Source organism: Amblyomma mixtum, chromosome 10 (genome assembly GCF_055824585.1).
Source record: "Amblyomma mixtum isolate Tamu chromosome 10, ASM5582458v1, whole genome shotgun sequence".
NCBI classification, from domain to species: Eukaryota; Metazoa; Arthropoda; class Arachnida; order Ixodida; family Ixodidae; genus Amblyomma; species Amblyomma mixtum.
Genome location: NC_143021.1, coordinates 24,880,332 through 24,905,945, shown reverse-complemented (window position 1 = coordinate 24,905,945; position 25,614 = coordinate 24,880,332). Strand labels below are relative to the sequence as shown.

Here is a 25,614-nt window from a genome sequence, read left to right as displayed (position 1 = left end):
TGGTCGTACGCGGCGTCGCTGGGATGCAGTCATTTGGTCAGGGACGACTTCATAGTCCAATTCACTTAGCCGACGAAGAACCTTGTACAAGCCGAAATAGCCGCCGCGGTGGCTCAGTTGCTATGGTGCTCGGCTGCTGTCCCAAAAGACGCGGGTTCGATCCCGGCCGCGGCGGCTGGAATTTCTTTGGAGGAGAAATTCTAGAGGCCCGTGTACTGTGCGATGTCAGTGCACGTTAAAGAACCCCAGGTGGTCGAAATTTCCGGAGCCCTTCACTACGGCGTCTCTCATAGCCTCAGTCGCTTTGGGACGTCAAACCCCATAAACCAAACCAAACCAAGCCGAAATAGCGGCGCAAAAGCTTTTCACTCAGTAATCGGCGGCGAATGGGCGTCCAAACCCAGACTCGGTCTCCTGGCTTGTATTCCGCGTTGCGTCTTCGTAGGTTGCAGCGTCTGGCGTCGGTCTGCTGCTGGCCTTTGATCCTTAATCGGGCAAGTCATTGGGCTTCTGCGCGTTGAAGGTTGGCGGTGACGTCGACGTTATCTTCCTCGCTAACATTGGGCAGCATGGCGTCTTGCGTGGGCATGGCCTCTCTGCCATGGACGAGCCTAAAAGGCGTCATCTGCGTGGTCTCCTGCCCTGCGGTGCTGTAGGTGAAGACAATGTAAAGAAGGATGACGTTGCAGGTCTCGTGTTCGACATAGACATACATGGCCAGCATGTCGGTGATGGTTTTGTTCAGGGGCTCAGTCAGACCGTTGGTGTGCGGATGGTATGTGTTCGACATAGACATACATGGCCAGCATGTCGGTGATGGTTTTGTTCAGGGGCTCAGTCAGACCGTTGGTGTGCGGATGGTATGCAGTTGTCCTCCGGTGGCTTGTTTGGTTATAATCAATCAATCAATCATCTTATTTCTGCCTCAAAAAAGTGACAGAGGAGCTGCAGAAAAAGCTGTCATAGACAGCTTGACTGAGCCGCAGCCCCCATTATACCGGACAGCAGTGACAGGCGACGAGAAAAAAATAACAAAGAAAACAAAAGAAAACAATTCAGAGAAAAACACATTAACACCAAAAAAATCTTACCTCTAGTTTGTACATGTGGGCAATTTACATGTTCATCCAAACATCATTACATAAGTATCTGTCAGCAGTACAACAAAAGCACAATGAATCAAACATACAAATTAAACAAAACAAAAAAACACCTCTTAGTAAAGTTTAAAGAAAGAAAAAATCATTTTGTAACACAGTCTATGTATAAGCAACGCAGCTCACGATTAGTACAGGTAGACAAGTTGAAATTGGCAGATTTGTATGTGTTTAGAAGAGAAGGAAGTCTATATTGCAGGCGCAGCCCAAGGACATCATCATCATCGCTGTTTACCGGTATTTATGCGTGGTGTGGGCACCAACCAGGTTTCAGGCTCTCTAAAAGCGTAACTCGCTTCTTTTTCTTTCAAATTTGCCAGACGTCGAATATAACTTATGTTATTTTTGGTTTCTAGTTTAAAACGCACACTCAGTCGATATTGATATAAATCAGATTTATATCAATATAAATGCAGGATGGCTTGCGCCAGTTCCTCTCTGAACACTGTTCCTCTGTGCGTGGTGAGCACTTCGAGGTAGCGGTGTTGCAGAAGAATACACTGCACGAAAAGTTGGGCGACTTCTGCTGCTCTTCCGTTCGGTAGGGCTTTTGCCCCTGCGTAGCGGGTTAGGTAGTCGGTCGCTATAATGATCCACTTATTTCCAGATGTTGATTTCGGGAAAGGGCCAAGCAAGTCCACGCCGATCTGTTGAAAGGGCCTTGAGGGGGGTTCAATGGGGTTCGGAAATCCTGCTGGTCGGGTTGGAGGGGTCCTTCGTCGCTGACAATCTCAGCAGGTTCTCACATAATGTGCGACATCGGCAGACAGTCGGGGCCAGTAATACTTGTCTTGAATGCGGCGGAGGGTGCGAGAAAACCCGAGATGTCCAGCTGTCGGCTCGTCGTGTGAGGCCTGAAGAACTTCTCCGCGCAGACTTACTGGTACAACAAGGAGGTAGGCTGTCTTGTTCGCTGCAAAGTACTTCTTCACGATGACATCGTTCTGTAAACAGAACGAAGACAATCATCGCTTGAACGAGGCGGGGAGTGAACAAACCTTGCCTATGAAGTATTCGATGAGGTATTTTATGTCGGGGTCCGAGCGTTGCTGTTGTGCAAAAGAACTGGAGCTGATGGGTCCCAGGAAGGCGCCCTCATCGTCGTCCGGTGGCGGTGCATCTACAGGGGCTCGTGACAGGCAGTCGGCGTCAGAGTGCTTGCGTCCGGACTTATAAACAACAGTTACGTCAAACTCCTGGAACCGCAGGCTCCATCGAGCGAAGCGGCCGGAGGGGTCTTTCAAATTGGTGAGCCAGCAGAGTGCGTGGTGATCGCTGACCACCTTGAACGGTCGTCCGTAGACGTAGGGGTGGAATTTCGACGTAGCACAGATGAGGGCAAAGCACTCCTCTGTTTTCGAATAATTAGATTCGGCTTTGGACAGGGAACGGCTAGCGTACGCGATGACCATCTCCCCTCCATCAATTTTCTCCACGAGTACAGCGCCTAGGCCCACACTACTTGCGTCGGTATGCATTTCAGTCTCGGCGTTTTCATCGAAGTGCGCGAGGATCGGTGGGGACTGTAAACGACGCTGAAGTTCCTTGAAGGCTTCCACTTGCGGCGCTTTCCATTTAAATGGCACGTCTGCCTTTGTCAGGTGGGCCAGTGGCTCGGCGATGCGCGAAAAATTCTTCACAAATCGTCCGTAGTACACGCACAGTCCGAGGAATCTGCGCATAGCTTTCTTATCGGCCGGTGGTGGAAACATTGCGATAGCAGCGGTTTTCTACAGGTCTGGCCGAACTCCCTCCTTGCTAACGATGTGGCCTAGAAACAGCAGCTCTTTATAGACAAAGTGGCACTTCTCTGCTTTCAAAGTTAGGCCAGACAATTTGATTGCGTCTACTACTGTTTGAAGCCTTTTTAGGTGTTCCTCAAAGTTCGAGGCGAAGACAACGACGTCATCTAAATATACCAGACAAATCTGCCACTTCAGGACTGCCAGCACTGTATCCATTACTCGCTGAAATATGGCTGGAGTGGAACAGAGACCAAATGGCTTCACCTCGAACTCGAAGAGGCCATCTGGACTGATTAATTCGGTCTTCTCGCGATCTCTTTCATCGACCTCAATTTGCCACTAGCCGCTCTTCGACATGTATCGATGAGAAATATCTGGCGTTGCAGAGCCGGTCCAGTGTGTAGCCGATGCGAGGGAGGTGGTAGACGTCCTTCTTTGTGATGTTGTTCAAGCGCCGGTAATCAACGCAGAATTGAATGCACCGTCTTTCTTTCTCACTAGAACAACAGGTGCCGCCCAAGGGCTATTTGAAGGCTGAATAACGTCGTCGCGCAGCATTTCTTCTACTTGGTCCCGGATGGCTTGTCGTTCTCGCGGCGACACTCGGTAGGGGCTCTGGCGGAGAGGTCGGGCGTGCTGGCCGGTTATAATGCGATGCTCCGCAATCGGCGTTTCTCGGACCTTCGGCGTTGACGAGAAGCACTCGCTGTAGTTTCAAAGGAGATTGCGGATCTGGTCTTGTCTGTTCCGGGGCAGGACTGGGTTTATGTCGAAACTGGAGCAGTTCTCTTGGTCAGGCGAATCTCCTACGGATGGGTCGGAGAGCGCGAAGAAGTCTCGTACGTCGGATATTTCGTCGAGGAATGCAATCGTCGTTCCTCTGTTAACGTGCCGGTATTCTTCGCTGAACTTAGTCAGAAGTACTTCGACTTATCCTTTGTGGAAATGTACGATGCCTCTTGCGATGCCGATTCCTCGGTCGAGAAGCAACTGCATGTTCCCCTAGATAATGGCTTCAGTGTTATCCGCTTCCGTGGCGCCTACGGTGGTGATGACGCTTGAGCGGGGAAGGACACTCACTTGTTCCTCCAGGACACTAAGCGCAACGTGATGCTTCGGAGTTTTCATCGATGGGATGGCCTCGTCCGTAGAAAGTCACTCGTGCTGTGCATCCTCCTGATGGCATAATGAGGCGGCCCCCTGCGGTGCGAATTTGTTTGCCGTCTCAAGCGGTCGTTACTTTCTTCAGCTGCGCAGCGAATGGTCCATTCATCACCGAATAAAAAGCTCTTGTGTGGACTAGAGCGGTGACTTTCTGACCGTCGATAACCACTTCTAAGTCGGATGTCCTGGCTCTGGCGTTGCGCGTCGTCTTCGGCGTCGGGTCATGGCTTCGTCGGATATGTGAATTTCGGGTGGTGCGTGTGGTCGAAGCTTTTCCTGATGCCGGCGTCGTTTTGAAGGTGGCTCGCGTCGGGGTCGAGGTTGTCGTTGTATGCGGCGTCAGCGTAGTGGGTGCGATGTCTTCATACGGCGTGGTCGCTGGAGAACCTTCGCCGTTTCCTCGGCAAGCAGCCTGACCTCCACAGGTTGCTTTGTTTAGCTTCCCCTACGTGTGCTAGGGGACCTTCGGACAGCCGCGGCGTAGCTGCGGCCCGGTGATGCAAAACGTGCGGTGAACGGCGACGGCGAGCGGGAAAGACGGCTTGACGATGCGTACTCCCCTCTGTGCAGGTAGTCGTCGATTTCGCGTGGTCGCTGGCCGGGGAATGGTCGTGGGGCATCGATGGCGAAACCACGCAGGCGCATCCGCCTGTACGGGCAGTGGCGAAGTATATGACCGGCTTCGCCGCAATGGAAGCACAACGGGCGGTTGTTGGGAGTCCTCCAGGCGTCGCACTTCCTGGGGCTTGGGCGTCGCTCGTAGGCTGGGCGGGCGGGGGCAGGACGACGGCATTCGGAAACGGCTGTTTCACGTCGAAGAGGCAGACTTCGGCTCCCGCGTTGGGGCTGAGGACTGCGTAGTGCAGCGGCGTAGGTCAAGGCTAGAGCTTCAGCTGGAGGCGAAGATGACGGGGTGCCAAGAGCATGCTGCACTTCTTCGAGTACGATTTCCTCAAGGGTAGCTACTTGAGGCTGGTTGCAAGATGGTAGCAGGCGACGCAGCTCTTCCCGCACAATTTCTCGGATAACATCGCGCAGGTTGCCTCCGAATGCTGTGCCATCCGAGAGGGCAGCCGAGGTAACTTGGGGCTGTCGAGGAAAATGACGGGCTAGTGCTTTCAAGGTTCTCTCAATGGCGGCTGCTTCATTGGTGAATTCCGCGACCGTCTTCGGTGGGTTGCGGGTCAGACCGCTGAAAAGTGCCTCTTAAGCACCACGCATCCAAAGCTCCAACTACTTCTCCTCCGTCATGTCAGGAACGACTCGTCGAAAAAGGCGCTTCATATCTTCTATGTATGCGGTCACTGACTCGTTCGGGTGTTGGATGCGTGACTGCAGAAGCAGCTCAGCTCTTTCTTTCCTGATGATGCTAGTGAAGGCCTTCAGGAACTCCCGTATGAATAATTCCCATGTCGCTAGAGACGCTTCGTTGTTTCTGAACCAAACTCTCCCTGGTCCTTCCAAGGCAAAGAATACATGGCTCATTTTATTCTGATCGTACCAACTGTTGAACACGGCGACACGTTCAAACTGTTCCAGCCATTCCTCGGGATCCTCGCCGGGTGAAGCGTTGAACGTGGGCGGCAGTCGTGGCTGGTGTAAAATAACGGGGGCTGGTGTTGTAGACTTGGCTGAAGTCGAAGTTGAGGGGTCCTTCTTCGCTCGTGTGCGGTCCGGTAGCAGTCCTAATTCTGGTGGACACCCCTGTAGACACCGGCTGCTTCGCCCTTCGCCTGAGGGGGGGACGGATTCTGCGGATTTCGTGTGATCTTCTTCGAGACGGCTCGGGCTGCTCTGAGGGCTCCCAGGGCGTGAGGGCGACAGGGACATCCGTTAGCACCTCCACCAGATGTCACGTAGTGGTGACTACAGTCCGGCGAACAGAAGAACAACGAGGATGTCTTCGAAACGAAACTCTTTATTTGGGCTGACTTGCGCCCGCAAAGCACTGAATCACTCAGCGGCGGCGTAGCAACAAGCGTGCTCGGCGGTCGTCGAACAGAATGCCCGCCGCTGTCGGCCGTGCCCTTTTTAAAGGTGACAGCGAACACTCGAGATAAAGTTTGGGAAGTTACTAAAACATTCTGGCACAAAGTAGAATCGGCTCCGCCTGGATGCGATCAATCGAGATAAATCTAGGCGCGTCTTGCGTCACAAACGAAGCGATAAAGCGGCGTGCAGGCAGCCTTGAAGCATGAACCAATAAACACAACAAACAAACGCTACAAAGATTCGCGACAATATTCCTTAAAATAAAAGGCAACGGAAAGTGCAGTGTGTTATGTAAGCAACTGAAACTCGCAACAATGGTAGCTAGAAACATGGCCAACGTTTTGTACATTTTATTTTTTAATGGATTTTAGGTTAAGGGCATTGGCTTTTTGTTTTGCTTCTATTTTTTGTGTTACTAGCATAGTTAACCCATAAAGGTTTAAAGCACACACAACCCTGGCGTTTTTTCTCGTTCGAAAGTATAATTAATTATCTACAGCTTCTCGTATTACTATACGCAGTGCATCTAGCAGTTCTAAAAGCCATAATTCTTTTTTAAACGCTCAAAATCTCTAATGTTTTCGCGTTTAGGAAAAAGAAGATATCCTACTTTGTGCTACAAACTGTTTACAGCTCTCTAAGAACATATGTGAATGGGCTAATAATTGATAGAGTAAAGTTCAGGTTCTTCTGCTTCCTTGCACCAGAGGTGCCCCGCCAGAGACGGTCTTACGATGAGTTGAGACGCAGGGATAAAGGGAGTACTTGAAGACTTATCTGCTGATATTTACATCATATACAAATTTAGGCACTGGAGACAAATTAAACGGCAGAAAGATACAAAACAACCAAAAAGTGGATCTGGCTAACACTAGGGGAGGCCCCTACTCGGCGTAGCCGAAGATGCATAGCACCTGACCTTAGCCCAGAACCCTTATTCCGGCTCTGGGGCCCGGTTTTAAAGATCTAGAGGCCCGGCCCAACTTTAGTAGCACCCAATCATGTTATACTCCTAACATGATTGGTTCATCGACAGCATGGCTTACACTCCAGCTTCCGTAGGGTAAATCACCTTCTCCAGCACAAAATGCCAGTAAAAACAACCACACACGCACAGCCGTGCCAGCACGTGCGAGGTAAAACATTCTCTACCTCGCAGAAAAAAAAAGAATAAAAGAAAAGCAAGTGCAAACACCCAGTCGTGCCCGCACGTGCGAGGTAAAACATCTTTTCCTTCGCACAAAAATAGACGCGGGGCGAGGGACACCCGTACTTCCCGGCGCATTCGCGAGCTGCCGCGTTCCGAGAAAGGAGACGCTTCGCTTTGAGCGCCCCCAGCCGCCCCCTCACGCCGTTGGCGCCCATTGATGACGGCAGCGGTGGGGTGCTGAGAAAGGATTAGCTGTGCTAATGATCCCGCGTGCAGTACCAATACCTTGCACACCCTTCCCAAGATTCTACAAAGGGCCTGAATGGCACTTTTAGAAATGATAATAGAAAGGGATCGGTATCTGTCACGAAACCACCCTGCGGGTGACATACTGCAGCGCAGCACCTAATTAGTAATTACAGCAGCACTGGCGCAAACAAAGCCCTCGCCGGACGAGAAACATCAACAAAATACACACATTCAAGTACGCGTTCCTGACATTCAAATACAGCGCCTTGACCGAAGTCCAAGTTGTCGCGCTGCGACCAGTAGCACCTGTATGCACACACTCGTCCTCCTCGTGAATGAACACACAAACAGTCGCAACTGGAGCGTTCTTTAGCACTAGTACGATGTCCGTAGGTGGCCACGTGAGCCTCCTTAGTCGCACCGAGTGTCCCTGTGTGCGTTCGAGCCACCACGTGTCTCAATCGACACGATTAACGCCTAATGGCCACTATGTTCATTAGGCTGGTGCCACAGCGGGGCAAGAACTCAACAGCTGGTGCCCTCCAGGATCAAACACGTCCCGGTCCTCGATGGGTCCAAACCCCTGACCACACGACGCCCCTGAGGGCCCGCTCTCTCTGGCGCGCCGGTACGAGCCGCGTGCTGCATAAGGAGCTTAGCCCCTGCCCTGTCTAACCGTACCAGTGAGGCCGGTTTTGCTACTCTTGATTTGGCATACTGCAGCACGGAACGTACTGCTCCACGCGGCGACTTTTAGTGTGAAAGCTACGCGCCTTCCTCCTGGTACTTTGCCTCGTTTGAAGCTATTTGCACCGTTCCTACACGTGCAGCCATTTAAATCACTGCTCCCTGCTTGATAAGCGCTTGCCGGCTTCGTGGCATCGTCTGCGGCATGAGCTTCATCGTAGTCACTTGGCCCGAATTTGCCTAATGGCAAATCGCCACGCATCTCCTTGTCCTCAAAGGACCTGGTGGGACACCCGTCGGGTGCGTTCAACATTTGCTGCGGTGTCCTGCCCGGTCGGCCCAGCAGGCCCACCTCCGCTCTCTACCTCGGTTGAAAGGCTATTGCTATCAATAAGGCTGCGGGGCATTTCATGCCCTATGCCCGACACAGTGTGCCGTTTCAGCAACGTTAGACTTTCTCCTGTCACTAGCTCCGTGTCGGAGATCACAATCTCACTCATAGAGCCTGCAGGAATTAGATCGCTGTCCTGCTTGGTTTCGGACAATTTGGTCTCGATTGGCCTTAGATCGTCAGAATTGGTCTGCTCTTTTTATTTGCTTGCCGCCCGCGGTGGCGGAAAAGCTTTTATCCCGTCATAAATCTCGTTTTCGCTCTCTGCGGCCTTTCCTAACAAAGAGGCGTTCCCGCATATCGGCTGATTGCCTACAGCGACCTGACTGCTCTTTCCGTCACCTGTGCTTGACAAGCATAAGCCTTTGTTTTCCAGCACAGGCGGCCTCACCTCTCGGGACTCGGAGCAGTTCCCCCTGGCTAGTTCACTAGCACTTCTAGACTCCTTGAGCTTAGAGATCTCGAGCTCTACCTGCTGGCGTCTTGCTTCTATTACCTTCAAGCCGCATTTAAACAGAGCACGCAAGATGCCGCTTCAGCTTCATCGTTTACAGACTCTTCCTCCATGGTCATACTGTCAGCTCACAGACAATCGCCCCTCTGCTTCGACGCCGATATCAGCCGCCCATCTTCCTTCAGGGTGCATAATATACACCGATGCATCACACACAGCAGTACAGGGAGTTACTGCAGTTTACAGTCCCTCACATCCTCATCTCAACTCCCGCGCTACATATAGCACGGATACTTGCTCCCCCCTGGCCTTGGAGCTTCAGGCGATACACAATGCCATTGCTTTCCTTCCACTCGTACCTACTTTCGATATTGTACACATTTACACCGACTCCCTTGCCGCCCTTAAGCAGCTTAAGGCTGTCCGGCGCACATTCCAAGTTACACAATCCATTCTCCAACTTTGCACAAAATACCCCTGTCCTGTGCGTATACACTGGATTCGCGGGCATGCCCAGGATCCGCATAATATTCATGTGGATGCAATGACACACCTTGACACATCCGATATCCCGCCACCTTCCCCTCTGCCCTCAGATCCGTTCCTGTCCCATGTTTCCGAGAAACAGTCTTTGCGTCAGCGAACACGCGCTCTAATTCCTCCGTGTTCGTACCCTCTCCCCCGGAGTCTCACTCGGGAGGAGGAGGTATCTGTGCGCCGGATTCGGGCAGGAGCGGCTCTGACTCCTTCTGTGCGTCATCGGTGGCGTGACAAACGTTACGAAGTGACAGACAAGTGTCCCCATTGTGGTGCTGCGCCCGACCAGTGTGATGAAAAACACTTGCTGTGGACTTGCCCGGCTACAGCTTCCGTGAGACGACGTTTACTAAGAAAGGTTGGCCTGCGATGGGACGTTGCAGACGACTATACCAAGTGGACTCTAGATAATCGCTATATCACGAACTTTTGCCGCTTTTTAAGCGAGGCTTGTTTGCACTCCTTTTTATAACTTTCTTTCCTTTTTCATTATGCCTGATGGCAAACAGCTCGAATAAAAAAAAACATCCTGAGGTTTTCCTCGCGCAGCGGCGCTTTCCACCATTTACTTTTGCAAGTTTGGCCGCAAAGTGCGCTAAGCGCACCTTCGCCAATTCTACTTGGTACCTCACATCGAGTGTGGGTCGGCATAGATAACCCTCCATACCGCCTTCCGTACCTGTCAACTGTCCTACCGGCTCGAACACATGAACAGGGACGTGAACAATGCGACAAAGGAAACTCACGGTTTCGATGCGTCGATCTGCATTGCCAGCTTCCTGGTGTCGGAGACCACCGCCACTTTCACCGCACGCTGCGATGAGCTGTCGCACGCCGCTGGTCCTGTGCACGTTGGCGTCACTTGCTGTGACCCGCCGGTGACCGTCAAGTTCTCGACGCGCTGCTTTCCTTGACCAGATTGCAGTCCCGCGTCGCTGGACTACTCCCGTGGTCCTTGCGTCCTTGCAGCCGTCTCTCCGCAGGTCCTTTCTCTAACGCTGCTGTTGCCTGACCGTCGCCTTTCTCCCTCCCTTCAATCTTCTTCCTGCGCCGTCTTTCGATGGCCGCAGGATCCTCGTCGACTGCGCCAGTAAAGTTCGGGTTCTTCTTCTTCCTTGCACCAGAGGTGCCTCGCCAGAGACGGTTTCTAGACTAGAAGACTGAACCGTTATCTTCGCACCAGGGGTGCCCCGTCAGAGACGGTCTTGCGATGAGTTGAGACGCAGGGATAAAGGGATTACTTGAAGATTTATATACGGATATTTACATCATATACAAATTTAGGCACTGGAGACAAATTAAACGGCAAAAAGATACAAAACAACCAAAAAGTGGATCTGGCTAACACTAGGGGAGGCCCCTACTCGGCGTAGCCGAAGATGCATAGCACCTGACCTTAGCCCAGAACCCTTATTCCGGCTCTGGGGCCCGGTTTTAAAGATCTAGAGGCCCGGCCCAACTTTAGTAGCACCCAATCATGTTATACTCCTAACATGATTGGTTCATCGACAGCATGGCTTACACTCCAGCTTCCGTAGGGTAAATCACCTTCTCCAGCACAAAATGCCAGTAAAAACAACCACACACGCACAGCCGTGCCAGCACGTGCGAGGTAAAACATTCTCTACCTCGCAGAAAAAAAAAGAATAAAAGAAAAGCAAGTGCAAACACCCAGTCGTGCCCGCACGTGCGAGGTAAAACATCTTTTCCTTCGCACAAAAATAGACGCGGGGCGAGGGACACCCGTACTTCCCGGCGCATTCGCGAGCTGCCGCGTTCCGAGAAAGGAGACGCTTCGCTTTGAGCGCCCCCAGCCGCCCCCTCACGCCGTTGGCGCCCATTGATGACGGCAGCGGTGGGGTGCTGAGAAAGGATTAGCTGTGCTAATGATCCCGCGTGCAGTACCAATACCTTGCACACCCTTCCCAAGATTCTACAAAGGGCCTGAATGGCACTTTTAGAAATGATAATAGAAAGGGATCGGTATCTGTCACGAAACCACCCTGCGGGTGACATACTGCAGCGCAGCACCTAATTAGTAATTACAGCAGCACTGGCGCAAACAAAGCCCTCGCCGGACGAGAAACATCAACAAAATACACACATTCAAGTACGCGTTCCTGACATTCAAATACAGCGCCTTGACCGAAGTCCAAGTTGTCGCGCTGCGACCAGTAGCACCTGTATGCACACACTCGTCCTCCTCGTGAATGAACACACAAACAGTCGCAACTGGAGCGTTCTTTAGCACTAGTACGATGTCCGTAGGTGGCCACGTGAGCCTCCTTAGTCGCACCGAGTGTCCCTGTGTGCGTTCGAGCCACCACGTGTCTCAATCGACACGATTAACGCCTAATGGCCACTATGTTCATTAGGCTGGTGCCACAGCGGGGCAAGAACTCAACAGCTGGTGCCCTCCAGGATCAAACACGTCCCGGTCCTCGATGGGTCCAAACCCCTGACCACACGACGCCCCTGAGGGCCCGCTCTCTCTGGCGCGCCGGTACGAGCCGCGTGCTGCATAAGGAGCTTAGCCCCTGCCCTGTCTAACCGTACCAGTGAGGCCGGTTTTGCTACTCTTGATTTGGCATACTGCAGCACGGAACGTACTGCTCCACGCGGCGACTTTTAGTGTGAAAGCTACGCGCCTTCCTCCTGGTACTTTGCCTCGTTTGAAGCTATTTGCACCGTTCCTACACGTGCAGCCATTTAAATCACTGCTCCCTGCTTGATAAGCGCTTGCCGGCTTCGTGGCATCGTCTGCGGCATGAGCTTCATCGTAGTCACTTGGCCCGAATTTGCCTAATGGCAAATCGCCACGCATCTCCTTGTCCTCAAAGGACCTGGTGGGACACCCGTCGGGTGCGTTCAACATTTGCTGCGGTGTCCTGCCCGGTCGGCCCAGCAGGCCCACCTCCGCTCTCTACCTCGGTTGAAAGGCTATTGCTATCAATAAGGCTGCGGGGCATTTCATGCCCTATGCCCGACACAGTGTGCCGTTTCAGCAACGTTAGACTTTCTCCTGTCACTAGCTCCGTGTCGGAGATCACAATCTCACTCATAGAGCCTGCAGGAATTAGATCGCTGTCCTGCTTGGTTTCGGACAATTTGGTCTCGATTGGCCTTAGATCGTCAGAATTGGTCTGCTCTTTTTATTTGCTTGCCGCCCGCGGTGGCGGAAAAGCTTTTATCCCGTCATAAATCTCGTTTTCGCTCTCTGCGGCCTTTCCTAACAAAGAGGCGTTCCCGCATATCGGCTGATTGCCTACAGCGACCTGACTGCTCTTTCCGTCACCTGTGCTTGACAAGCATAAGCCTTTGTTTTCCAGCACAGGCGGCCTCACCTCTCGGGACTCGGAGCAGTTCCCCCTGGCTAGTTCACTAGCACTTCTAGACTCCTTGAGCTTAGAGATCTCGAGCTCTACCTGCTGGCGTCTTGCTTCTATTACCTTCAAGCCGCATTTAAACAGAGCACGCAAGATGCCGCTTCAGCTTCATCGTTTACAGACTCTTCCTCCATGGTCATACTGTCAGCTCACAGACAATCGCCCCTCTGCTTCGACGCCGATATCAGCCGCCCATCTTCCTTCAGGGTGCATAATATACACCGATGCATCACACACAGCAGTACAGGGAGTTACTGCAGTTTACAGTCCCTCACATCCTCATCTCAACTCCCGCGCTACATATAGCACGGATACTTGCTCCCCCCTGGCCTTGGAGCTTCAGGCGATACACAATGCCATTGCTTTCCTTCCACTCGTACCTACTTTCGATATTGTACACATTTACACCGACTCCCTTGCCGCCCTTAAGCAGCTTAAGGCTGTCCGGCGCACATTCCAAGTTACACAATCCATTCTCCAACTTTGCACAAAATACCCCTGTCCTGTGCGTATACACTGGATTCGCGGGCATGCCCAGGATCCGCATAATATTCATGTGGATGCAATGACACACCTTGACACATCCGATATCCCGCCACCTTCCCCTCTGCCCTCAGATCCGTTCCTGTCCCATGTTTCCGAGAAACAGTCTTTGCGTCAGCGAACACGCGCTCTAATTCCTCCGTGTTCGTACCCTCTCCCCCGGAGTCTCACTCGGGAGGAGGAGGTATCTGTGCGCCGGATTCGGGCAGGAGCGGCTCTGACTCCTTCTGTGCGTCATCGGTGGCGTGACAAACGTTACGAAGTGACAGACAAGTGTCCCCATTGTGGTGCTGCGCCCGACCAGTGTGATGAAAAACACTTGCTGTGGACTTGCCCGGCTACAGCTTCCGTGAGACGACGTTTACTAAGAAAGGTTGGCCTGCGATGGGACGTTGCAGACGACTATACCAAGTGGACTCTAGATAATCGCTATATCACGAACTTTTGCCGCTTTTTAAGCGAGGCTTGTTTGCACTCCTTTTTATAACTTTCTTTCCTTTTTCATTATGCCTGATGGCAAACAGCTCGAATAAAAAAAAAACATCCTGAGGTTTTCCTCGCGCAGCGGCGCTTTCCACCATTTACTTTTGCAAGTTTGGCCGCAAAGTGCGCTAAGCGCACCTTCGCCAATTCTACTTGGTACCTCACATCGAGTGTGGGTCGGCATAGATAACCCTCCATACCGCCTTCCGTACCTGTCAACTGTCCTACCGGCTCGAACACATGAACAGGGACGTGAACAATGCGACAAAGGAAACTCACGGTTTCGATGCGTCGATCTGCATTGCCAGCTTCCTGGTGTCGGAGACCACCGCCACTTTCACCGCACGCTGCGATGAGCTGTCGCACGCCGCTGGTCCTGTGCACGTTGGCGTCACTTGCTGTGACCCGCCGGTGACCGTCAAGTTCTCGACGCGCTGCTTTCCTTGACCAGATTGCAGTCCCGCGTCGCTGGACTACTCCCGTGGTCCTTGCGTCCTTGCAGCCGTCTCTCCGCAGGTCCTTTCTCTAACGCTGCTGTTGCCTGACCGTCGCCTTTCTCCCTCCCTTCAATCTTCTTCCTGCGCCGTCTTTCGATGGCCGCAGGATCCTCGTCGACTGCGCCAGTAAAGTTCGGGTTCTTCTTCTTCCTTGCACCAGAGGTGCCTCGCCAGAGACGGTTTCTAGACTAGAAGACTGAACCGTTATCTTCGCACCAGGGGTGCCCCGTCAGAGACGGTCTTGCGATGAGTTGAGACGCAGGGATAAAGGGATTACTTGAAGATTTATATACGGATATTGACATCATATACAAATTTAGGCACTGGAGACAAATTAAACGGCAAAAAGATACAAAGCAACCAAAAAGTGCATCTGGCTAACACTAGGGGAGGCCCCTACTCGGCATAGCCGAAGATGCATAGCACCTGACCTTATCCCTGAACCCTTATTCCGGCTATGCGGCCCGGTTTTAAAGATCTAGAGGCCCGGCCCACCTTTAGTAGCACCCAATCATGTTATACTCCTAACATGATTGGTTCATCGAGAGCATGGCCAGCACTCCAGCTTCTGTAGGGTAAACACCTTCTCCACCTCAAAATATTAGTAAAAACAAACACACACGCACAGACGTGCCAGCACGTGTGAGGTAAAACATTCTCTTCCTCGCAAACAAAAGAATAAAAGAAAAGCAAGTGCAAACACCCAGTCGTGCCCGCACGTGCGAGGTAAAACATCCTTTCCTTCACACAAAAATACACGCGGGGCGAGGGAAACGCGTACTTCCCGGCGCATTCGCGAGCGGCCGCGTTCCGAGAAAGGAGACTCTTGGCTTTGAGCGCCCCCAGCCGCCCCCTCACGCCGTTGGCGTCCATTGAAGACGGCAGCGGCGGGGTGCTGAGAAAGGATTAGCTGTGCTAATGATCCCGGGTGCACTACTGATATCTTACAGATAGCAATAACACTTTGCCTCTCTTTGGCTTATCAGTTACTGTGAGAACGCACCGAATTCCTTACGACAGCCCATATAGTGCGAACGTACCATTTTTTGTTTGATTCACTCACCATTAGGTGGGCTGATTAGCAACGTTACTGCGTTTATATATAATCCGGTGCTTCACAGAGCACAAGGTGTCGTTGCAAGCGCCGCTGCTGGGATTTTTTGTTGATCATTGCAACTACTGATCATCGTTTTGCGCAGGTCACAAGGAATGACTGCTGCCTTCCTGCTATCCCCTTTGTGGAGTTGTCTATTTAGTACGGGTACAACAATTCTGCTGGGAGTGCTCATAAGCCTCTTAACAGGTATGTAGACGGCTATTCCATGCTCATCAGCCTTGGATGTCGTATTGCCCGAGACACGAATTGTTTGTTCTGATTGCTTTACTGAGGTCTGGATATATTAATCACGGGGCTAGGCTTGCAACGGCATAGACTTGGAGGGATCGATTAAGCTTAGTGCAATCACTGCAGCTCAGACTTACTGGACTTCTAAAGTGCGCACAGCAGGACTAGGGAACGCCATTTTACCAAAAACTGATAAATCTTTGGCGAAGTCAGCATTTTAAGCTACAGCTTTACTAACGTCATCGACGTCTGCTGAAAGAACAAAGCAGGCCGACGAACAGGACAAAAACAAAAGGCAGCAATTGTTGTGATTCCAGCTTGTAAACTATGGCAGAGAGTTTCGTAATTTCAGGTGCTCGGAACCCTTCCAGTCCTTGAAGTTTATCACTTCAGATATGAGCCATACATTAATGTTCACTGCTTATAAGATGCCATGTCTCTGGTTTCTTGAGCGAAGTACGCAGGATCGCATAAGTGATATTCATGAGTTTCATGAAGGCATTCATGCGTGTCTCCTAATATTGCCCTATTCATTCAAGGGCGGAGATTCAGCGTCGTGCATATTTTTTAAAACCTTTTCAAGCTGTACATTTACAGTATGTTAAGTTATTCTCTCACGCACTCTGCGTCTACATGAATAACAAATGTTATATCTTTGGTGGTGCTACATGCTGGAAATGTTGGCATTATTAGCACAGATTTCGCCTCAATGGTTCTCAGCAGTACATTTAAGACGTCGCTGCAGCGTCATCCTCCCCTAGCTTCAACAGAGGACTTCTGTTTCTTATTGCAATGCCCGCATCTTACGTCAGCGCAAATTAGCAGTTTTCGCGTAGCCACAATGTAGTTTGTATCGCTCATGTGAAATTTCAACCCTATGGCAGGGCAGTTTATGGTAGAATAAGATTTGAACTGAGGTTGCTGAAATTTTTCAGCGAACCAGGCTGCAGTATTAATATCTTGCCTTGCGGCTCAGGTACAGCATTAACAAAATATCACGATTTTTAGACATTTCAACTTTCGAAATCCGTGATACACGGAAACTCAGCCATGCCTCTTCATCGGATACATTATGATAGTTAACATGAGATGCTAGCGGCGAGAATATCTATTCAAATTTTTCATAGGTTGGCAGGCTTGAAATACATTCTGCAAATATCTGCATCATTTAAAGTTTCCTCTTAATCTATCCTTTCTTTGAAAACTCGCTATCGCCGTGTCCTATAGAAGCGTTAAAATTTATTTTATGAAATGATATTGTGCATAGAGGATGCATGGGCAGATAAGTTTCAGCGTTACCTCACATATGAAAAAATATTTGAGATGATAAAATATTTTCGCAAAGTGTTTGGCCTCCTCATTGAACATTTTCTTATACTGCACTGGGCTGCAGAATAAAGGAATTAACAATCAATAAAGGTTAGTGCTAGTAACACATACCCAATCACATTAAATAAATAGTGTTTTAGGGTTTTCAGACATAATACGCCCTGCTCTCGCCACGAAGAACTGCCCGTGATCTCTATTTACGGTGACCTCGACAGCTGCGACTCAACGGCTGTAAAAGAGAAACATCAAGGGTCAATACTCTGAGTATCACCTGTCATGCACGCAATGCATGCTTATTTCCTAAACATTTAAACTGCGTTTCTTAACGCCATAGTGCTGTTACACTTTTTTGCTTTCCGCATGAATAAATTTTTTAGCATATTGATCCCTTTACATAAAATTTCAGGCGAACACCGACAGCGTCCAGCACACGTCAGTCATATCAACGGCTCCTTCACCAAACTCTGGACAAAGTTCGGAGTCATGGACTCTGAGGAAATTATTGCGGTACGTGCACAGATGCAAACCATAATTGTGACTTTTATTTTTGGCATCTTAAGTGTTACAATTTTTGTTTTCTTGTGTGCCATTTAAGTTGCACGAAAAGGGGAGCAATACGGACTAAAATTGGCATGTGATTATAAATCCTATGTGAACTTTCGGTGCCTCAAAACAATGGTCATTTTGTAAAATGTGGGTGCCCCTGGTGCACACATTCGCAGTGATGAACATACCTCAGTCAGGTGGAGCGGTAAGATGTACCACAACTCTTAGTGAAGAGCATACGAGCAGCTCAACGTTGGGTGTCCTGAGTATATTGCGGTGCGCATAATGTGGAACGCAGCAAAACCTGTCCGGGATTTTTAAAAGCTTTCTAAAGCTTAATTTGAAACTATTTCTTTATCAAGTATATGCACTGAAGTTGACTCCGGGTGTGCACGAAGGCCGTGGTACTAACACTGCGGCCTCTTGAAAATTCCTTGACGAAATCAGTAAAAAATGTCTTGAAGGAATCTGCTAGTAGAACGGATAATGACATTTTCCTGATAATTTTTAAAGGTAACTAGTAGCTACATAAGCGAAAGGCATGTCTTTCACGTGCGCTTTAAAAAGTAACTCGCTTTACTGCAAAGCACTGAAGAGCATCTTTATCGCGTCCTCGACGAGTCTCACGGAGTGCAATGCTTTCCACTCCTTGTGTCATGTTACCCCAAGAGCTCATAACGCATGCTCGAGAAGCATAAAGTCTAATGTACTTAGCTCACGACCACTTCCAGAATTAATTTTTAATTTAGTGTTATTTATTTATGGAGCCCTCAGGGCCAGAGGCGTTAAAGAGGGAAGTGGTTAGAAACAACAAATACATAAAGAAGAACAATGAGTGTAACAAATATGTTTTGCTATTTATACAAAGATAGTAAATGCGTTGCGAAAATGCTGGTTATCATTGATGTCAACGATATCAGCGGGAAGATGGTTCCATTCATGGAAGCACGAGGAAAGAAGTAAATGTTGAAATTCCAACCTTGTGGCGATGATCGGAGCAGTTTGAAATGCAGTGGGAAGGAGCAATGAGTGCGTTTCGTAGAGTGGAATGATGGTACAATTTATGAAAAAGACAGAGGAATTTTTCTCCGGCATGCTAAAGGCTGTAAAAAAGAGGAAAGTTTTGAAATGAGTTACACTTGCTCCACTATTAAGGGTAGATAAAATAAAACGTGTGACATTATATTGGACAATCTCAGCGAAGTAAGTAGTTTTTACCCCATATAGCTGAATATTCCACTTTTGAACGGATTAGAGATGACGGTGTTTTCTTAAAGTTTCGGCGCATGTAGCCCAACGTGCAGTTAGCACTGTCAAGAATGCACTCTATGTAGTGCGACCCGGAGGGGTCTGCAGAAATGTCGACGCCCAAGTATCTATATACAGTGGCAGAATCTAAGGGAATGTTATTTAAGTAGTACCTTAAAGTAGTGTAAGCGTGTCTTGATACTCACATAACTTTACATTTGTCAGTGTTTAGGTCCATGAGCCAATCATTGCACCAAGTATGTGGCTCTGAAGAAGATTAGCGTCTCGGGTGATTTTAGTAAGCAACTTATTAATAGCAGACAAATTAACAAACATAACCAATTGTCCTCAGGGCTGGCTACGATTCTTCTCGAAAGGCGCGTTCAACACGAGAGAGATAGCATTTATTTTTCTGTGTGCCTTAGAGGATGATCATTTTCAGCCGTTTGCGAGCCCCTTGGAAAAAGCGCGCTTCGGGTGAGCACAAAGCGTATAACGGGGCAGATTGTGTCTATCGTCCACATGAAAGGCGTTCTCGGCCACTGTCACGTACCCCGTGAAGGGCAACTAATAGCGTCGAACATGCCGCGACAATGACGACAAAGTTTCCCAACATCACCTGAAAGGAAAGCTGCGCCACCATCTATGCGATATGATTGAAACAGCGCAAGGCCGAAGGCCAAAGAAGAGAGCGGAAGAACGGAGGAAATGGACAACACAGCCCTGAACTAGCAACTGACATTTATTTGGCACGCTGCGCGTATAAATGCATTCAGGCACCAAAATAGAAAACAACGCATAGAGCTATTCATGCACCAGGATCCCTGCAAGCAAACACAAACTAAGATGTGCGATTCAGAAAGCAAAGTTCTTTTTGCGATAAAGACACTGATGCAGCACTTACACATGTATCACCATACTTCTTGATATTCGAAGCCTCGATAATTTCCCGGCACAGCTGGTCTTTGTTCCTAGCAACAACTCGGCAAAAATTAAACTGTGGGGTGCAATCACACTCACGGCAATGCATGCTAAGGTTACGAGACTCTTTGTTATCTACATTGTTGCGGTGCTGCCTGAGCCTATCATTTAAGCACTGTCCAGTCTGGCCAATATAAAACCTATTACAAGTGAGAGGAATGGAATACACGACATTTTTTTGACACTTCACAAATTTGCATTCATGGTTTTTGGGGCAACCGGGGGAAGTTTTCCCTGGGTTGTTGACACGCGTACACAAGCTTGATAACTTAACGGGGGCCGAAAAAACAACATCCACTCCGACTCTTTTACCAACACTTTTCAAATTATTTGATATCTTGTCTATATAGGGAATGGCTGCTACTCGCTTACTTGTTTGACGTTCAGAACTGGCGGAGCATTTCAGTTTCTTCAACAAAACTTCGGCCACAGAAGAAAGCACGTGAAGCGGATAGCCACTAACAGTAAGCCTCTCTACCTGGTTACTAAAGCTGCGTTCGGTTAGATGTAGACAGGATTTTGTAAGTGCACTCCTGAAGCTTGACATGACAATTCCTCTTTTAACAAGCTTCGAGTGCGCGGAACTGTAAGGTAGCAACGGTTTATTAGCCCTTGGCTCGAAGGACCAGCACGCACTGCAAGGTGAAAACTTCAGGCTCAAGTCTAGAAATCTAATTGTGTCCTCTACAGTAACTTCATGAGTTACGTCCAAAGGGGAAAGAACAACGGAAAATACACCACAAACTTTGGACACTTCCCTACTAAAAGCTTCGCGGTTACAGGTCAGCAAAACAAGGTAGTCATCCACAAAGCGACAAACTGCCGCAACAGCTGTGCTATTTAAGCGGTTACTTAGTTATCTGTCATGCATTGCTAAAAAGAAATCACTCAAAATCGGAGCAATGCAGGAACCTATGCAAATGCCCTTCTTCTGGATAAAAATTCGACCTTCCCACTTTGTATACGTGGATTCAAGGTAGGCTAATAACAATTCTAAAAAGCTTTCGACCGACATGCCGGCTCCGTTTTGAAAGCGAATGGCACCAAAATTTTCAATGACGTCCCTAATGCACATAAGGAGACTGTCATTGCGGAATGGAGTAGTACAATTCCTTACGTCAATAGAAAAAGCACACAGTTGCTTGTCATGATAGTAGTCTAGAGTGCTAATCACGTCAAGGGAATTCTTAACCTGGAAGGGATCGTCAACTGGTAGTTGTGTTAGTTTTTCTTTCAGAAACTGTCCTAAACATTATTGCCAAGAGCCTTTCCCGGAAACAATGACACGGAACGGCACGTCAGTTTAATGTGTCTTAACAGTAAAAAACATACTCAGGCTGGCTATTTTACAGGTATTTATCGAGGTAAACGGCTTGTCTAAGTTATTCTGTTTACACAACTTCTTGACCTTGCATTTAGACTTCGAAAGACTTGTTTTTCTCCCCTCCCTACACCCAGACTGGACGGCATCCATTGCTTTTTTGTTGAAACTATCCTTAGACAGAACAACAAAACCCCCTTCCTTATCTGCAGTCAACAGGACCAAAGAATTGTCACGTAGGTAGTCCACAGTCTTATTGATGGGTAGGATCTTAGCTGGATTCCTAGGGCGCGATAGAACGTCGACACCTTCTGATATGCATCTGCTGGCCTCAGGAGCTGGAGCACATCCGGATATATGCCTTACCATGGCAAGAAGTTCTGGTGCAATTTTTTGGGGCTCAGCGGGCTATGGAGGGGAGGGGAGCTAGGGAGGGGAGAAAAACTAGGGAGGGCTAGGGGCTAGGGAGGGGAGCAAAACAAGTCTTTCGAAGTCTAAATGCAAGGTCAAGAAGTTGTGTAAACAGAATAACTTAGACAAGCTGTTTACTTCGATAAATACCTGTAAAATAGCCAGCCTGAGTATGTTTTTTACTGTTAAGACACATAAAACTGACGTGCCGTTCCGTGTCATTGTTTCCGAGAAAGGCTCTTGGCAATAATGTTTAGGACAGTTTCTGAAAGAAAAACTAACACAACTACCAGTTGACGTTCCCTTCCAGGTTAAGAATTCCCTTGACGTGATTAGCACTCTAGACTACTACCATGACAAGCAACTGTGTGCTTTTTCTATTGACGTAAAGGACTTGTACTACTCCATTCCGCATGACAGTCTACTTATGTGTATTAGGGACGTCATTGAAAATTTTGGTGCCATTCGCTTTCAAAACGCAGCCGGCATGTCGGTCGAAAGCTTTTTAGAATTGTTATTAGCCTACCTTGAATCCACGTATACAGAGTAGGAAGGTCGAATTTTTATCCAGAAGAAGGGCATTTGCATAGGTTCCTGCATTGCTCCAATTTTGAGTGATTTCTTTTTAGCAATGAATGACAGAGAACTAAGTAACCGCTTAAATGGCACAGCTGTTGCGGCAGTTTGTCGCTTTGTGGATGACTACCTTGTTTTGCTGACCTGTGACCGCGAAGCTTTTAGTAGGGAAGTGTCCAAAGTTTGTGGTGTATTTTCCGTTGTTCTTTCCCCTTTGGACGTAACTCATGAAGTTCCTGTAGAGGACACAATTAGATTTCTAGACTTGAGCCTGAAGTTTTCACCTGGCAGTGTGTGCTGGTCCTTCGAGCCAAGGGCTAATAAACCGTTGCTACCTTAAAGTTCCGCGCACTCGAAGCTTGTTAAAAGAGGAATTGTCATGTCAAGCTTCAGGAGTGCACTTACAAAATCCTGTCTACATCTAATCGAATGCAGCTTTAGTAACCAGGTAGAGAGGCTTACTGCTAGTGGCTATCCGATTCACGTGCTTTCTTCTGTGGCCGAAGTTTTGTTGAAGAAACTGAAATGCTCCGCCAGTTCTGAACGTCAAACAAGTAAGCGAGTAGCAGCCATTCCCTATATCCACAAAATATCAAATAATTTGAAAAGTGTTGGTAAAAGAGTCGGAGTGGATGTTGTTTTTTCGGCCCCCGTTAAGTTATCAAGCTTGTGTACGCGTGTCAACAACCCAAGGAAAACTTCCCCCGATTGCCCCAAAAACCATGAATGCAAATTTGTGAAGTGTCAAAAAAATGTCGTGTATTCCATTCCTCTCACTTGTAATAGGTTTTATATTGGCCAGACTGGACATTGCTTAGATGATAGGCTCAAGCAGCACCGCAACAATGTAGATAACAAAGAGTCTCGTAACCTTAGCATGCATTGCCGTGAGTGTGATTGCACCCCACAGTTTAATTTTTGCCGAGTTGTTGCTAGGAACAAAGACCAGCTGTGCCGGGAAATTATCGAGGCTTCGAATATCAAGAAGTATGGTGATACATGTGTAAGTGCTGCATCAGTGTCTTTATCGCAAAAAGAACTTTGCTTTCTGAATCGCACATCTTAGTTTGTGTTTGCTTGCAGGGATCCTGGTGCATGAATAGCTCTATGCGTTGTTTTCTATTTTGGTGCCTGAATGTATTTATACGCGCAGCGTGCCAAATAAATGTCAGTTGCTAGTTCAGCGCTGTGTTGTCCATTTCCTCTCTTCTTCCGCTCTCTTCTTAGGCCTTCGGCCTTGCGCTGTTTCAATCATATCATGTACAACCAACTCGCCCATCAGCTCGTGCTTTCACCTATGCGAGTTCTTAAAGAGCACGTCATCCACTCAGGGAATGCCGGGAAGACGATGGTTCCTATCCGGCTTGGCTAGTGTTCGGCAGAAAACATAGATTCTGCCTCGGATGGGGTGTTGCGACACTATTCTTTCCTCTGTGCGCAGATTATATTATTTCAATAGGGCGTTTTTCACTTTTTCAATAAATTTCACGCAAATGTAAGTTTATTGTTAGGCTGCTACGGAACCCTTCAAAGCATTTCTTCGAGATTTGCCGCGTGAACAGTCGTTTTGGTAAAGCTGAGTCAATGTTTCATGCACAACAATAGCCAAGCCAAGTTCGAAATCTCATCTTCCGGCACTCCTGCGAGTCTACATGGTGGATGAAGTGCTGCGCCGCCAGGTTTCCCTCTTGGTTATCCTGAGAATATCCATGATGCGGGGAATAGTTTAATAACATAAGAAGTTGGGCTAGTTGGTACGCATTCATGGTTAACAATCGCAAAAAGACGAAGACGAAGAGAAGACGACAACACGACACAAGCACTTGTGTCGTGTTGCCCGTCTTCGTCTTTTTGCGCTGGCTAACCATGAATAGTTTAATAATACTGCTCTGCTCCTCAATGACGAGCATCGGGAAGTGGTGTCAAAGCCTAGAAAAGGGAGCACAAGGGTCAACTAAGAGGGGGGGGGGGGGGGGGGGGTGAGCGGAGTGCGCCTTGTTGCGAATAGTGCTATCATATTAGGCAGTTTAACTTCGGGTTGCTAGCCGCTACTTCCTTCGTTGCCTTTTACGGGCATTTTTATCCTAACATTTTTTTCTTTCCGTCATCCTTCTTCGGGCTGTTTACTCTTTGACAAGTTCGCGAGAGATCGATAGCACCCTCCGAGCTCGCCCGTAGCAAGATTAAGGAACTGCACTCTGTGCAGCTGTTTTAAATGGCTGCTGCTCACTTACTCCTCTGTTATCGTGCTGAGCATAGGAGGACTGTGTTAGATTGTCCTTCACAATATTCTTCCCCGTTTTCAGGAGAAACCGAGAAGCGGAGATAACGGCCACACCATGGCCTTATTGAGCAGTGAATGCCAACTCAAGACTGAAGCCGAGGCTCAAAGCGAAGCAAGTGAAAGCGCCCGGGCAGACAATGCGAACCTCAGAAAGAAGTGGCTACGACGTATCAAGGTGCCTCACGAAACATCGCGCGTTTGAGAACTGAAATAAACCGAAGAAATAATTTATCACAATTTTTTCGTCGTTCCCTCTACACGCATTGTTTACGGCCAATAAAAGTGCGGAAGCAGGAAGTGCTGTCCAATAACGGCATTCGGCCAAGAGCACCAGACAAATTTCTACGCCTTACTTGCTCTTAGATGCAGCGAATTCATTAGTTTGAAAACATGCAGATATGTGTGAAATGGTAACGCGGTCTCTTTTATATTCTTTTTGACCTTGCTTTAACGTTTTCTAGTGGTCGACGTAAGCCACGGACTCCTGCGCACTAGAAGTTTCCACGCAGAGTGTTATAAAGGCACCAAGCATGTGACAACACACTTTCAAGAAAGGTAAACAGTCGAAGTTGTAGCAGATTTTTTTTTGCTGGTTTTGCAGCCATCAGTCGGTTTTCTATAGAATTCATCTTGCTTGAACTGCATACATTATACCGGCGGCATTGACAATGCTACAATAGCACGAGACTAGAGCCTCTGATGAAAGCTGCCATGAGCGTACAAAGAAAAAATGTCATTGTTTAGTTTTTTTGTTTTTTTTTTCTACCTTCGCTGGTGGCTTACTGGCTTTCGCACTTGGCTGCTGATCTCAAGTTCATGGGTCCGGAGCCATAGTCTACGGCGTTCCATAAAGCCAATGTGTCGCTTCGGAATATTAAACCACCCATACCACATACTATCATTATATTTTCTCGTTAATGCGTCTGCCGCCGCGGTGGATCAGTGGCTATGGTGCTCGGCTGCTGACCCAAAGGACGCGGGTTCGATCCCGGCCGCGGCGGCTGGAATTTCTTTGGAGGAGAAATTCTAGAGGCCCGTGTACTGTGCGATGTCAGTGCACGTTAAAGAACCCCATGTGGTCGAAATTTCCGGAGCCCTCCACTACGGCGTCTCTCATGGCCTTAGTCGCTTTGGGACG

The 25,614-nt window shown here is 48.8% G+C and overlaps 1 protein-coding gene across 1 annotated transcript in view; it reads left to right on the top strand.

Annotated features, from left to right (window-relative positions):
- The window catches only part of LOC149325405 (sodium-coupled monocarboxylate transporter 2-like), a 76,789-nt gene extending 52,111 nt beyond the window's left edge, over positions 1 to 24,678 (top strand). The window contains exons 14-16 of the mRNA XM_089564265.1: positions 15,635 to 15,738; positions 17,516 to 17,616; positions 24,499 to 24,678. Coding sequence (XP_089420391.1) covers positions 15,635 to 15,738; positions 17,516 to 17,616; positions 24,499 to 24,678 — 385 coding nt within the window. The remainder of the gene's footprint in view (positions 1 to 15,634; positions 15,739 to 17,515; positions 17,617 to 24,498) is intronic.
- Positions 24,679 to 25,614: the final 936 nt, after the last annotated feature.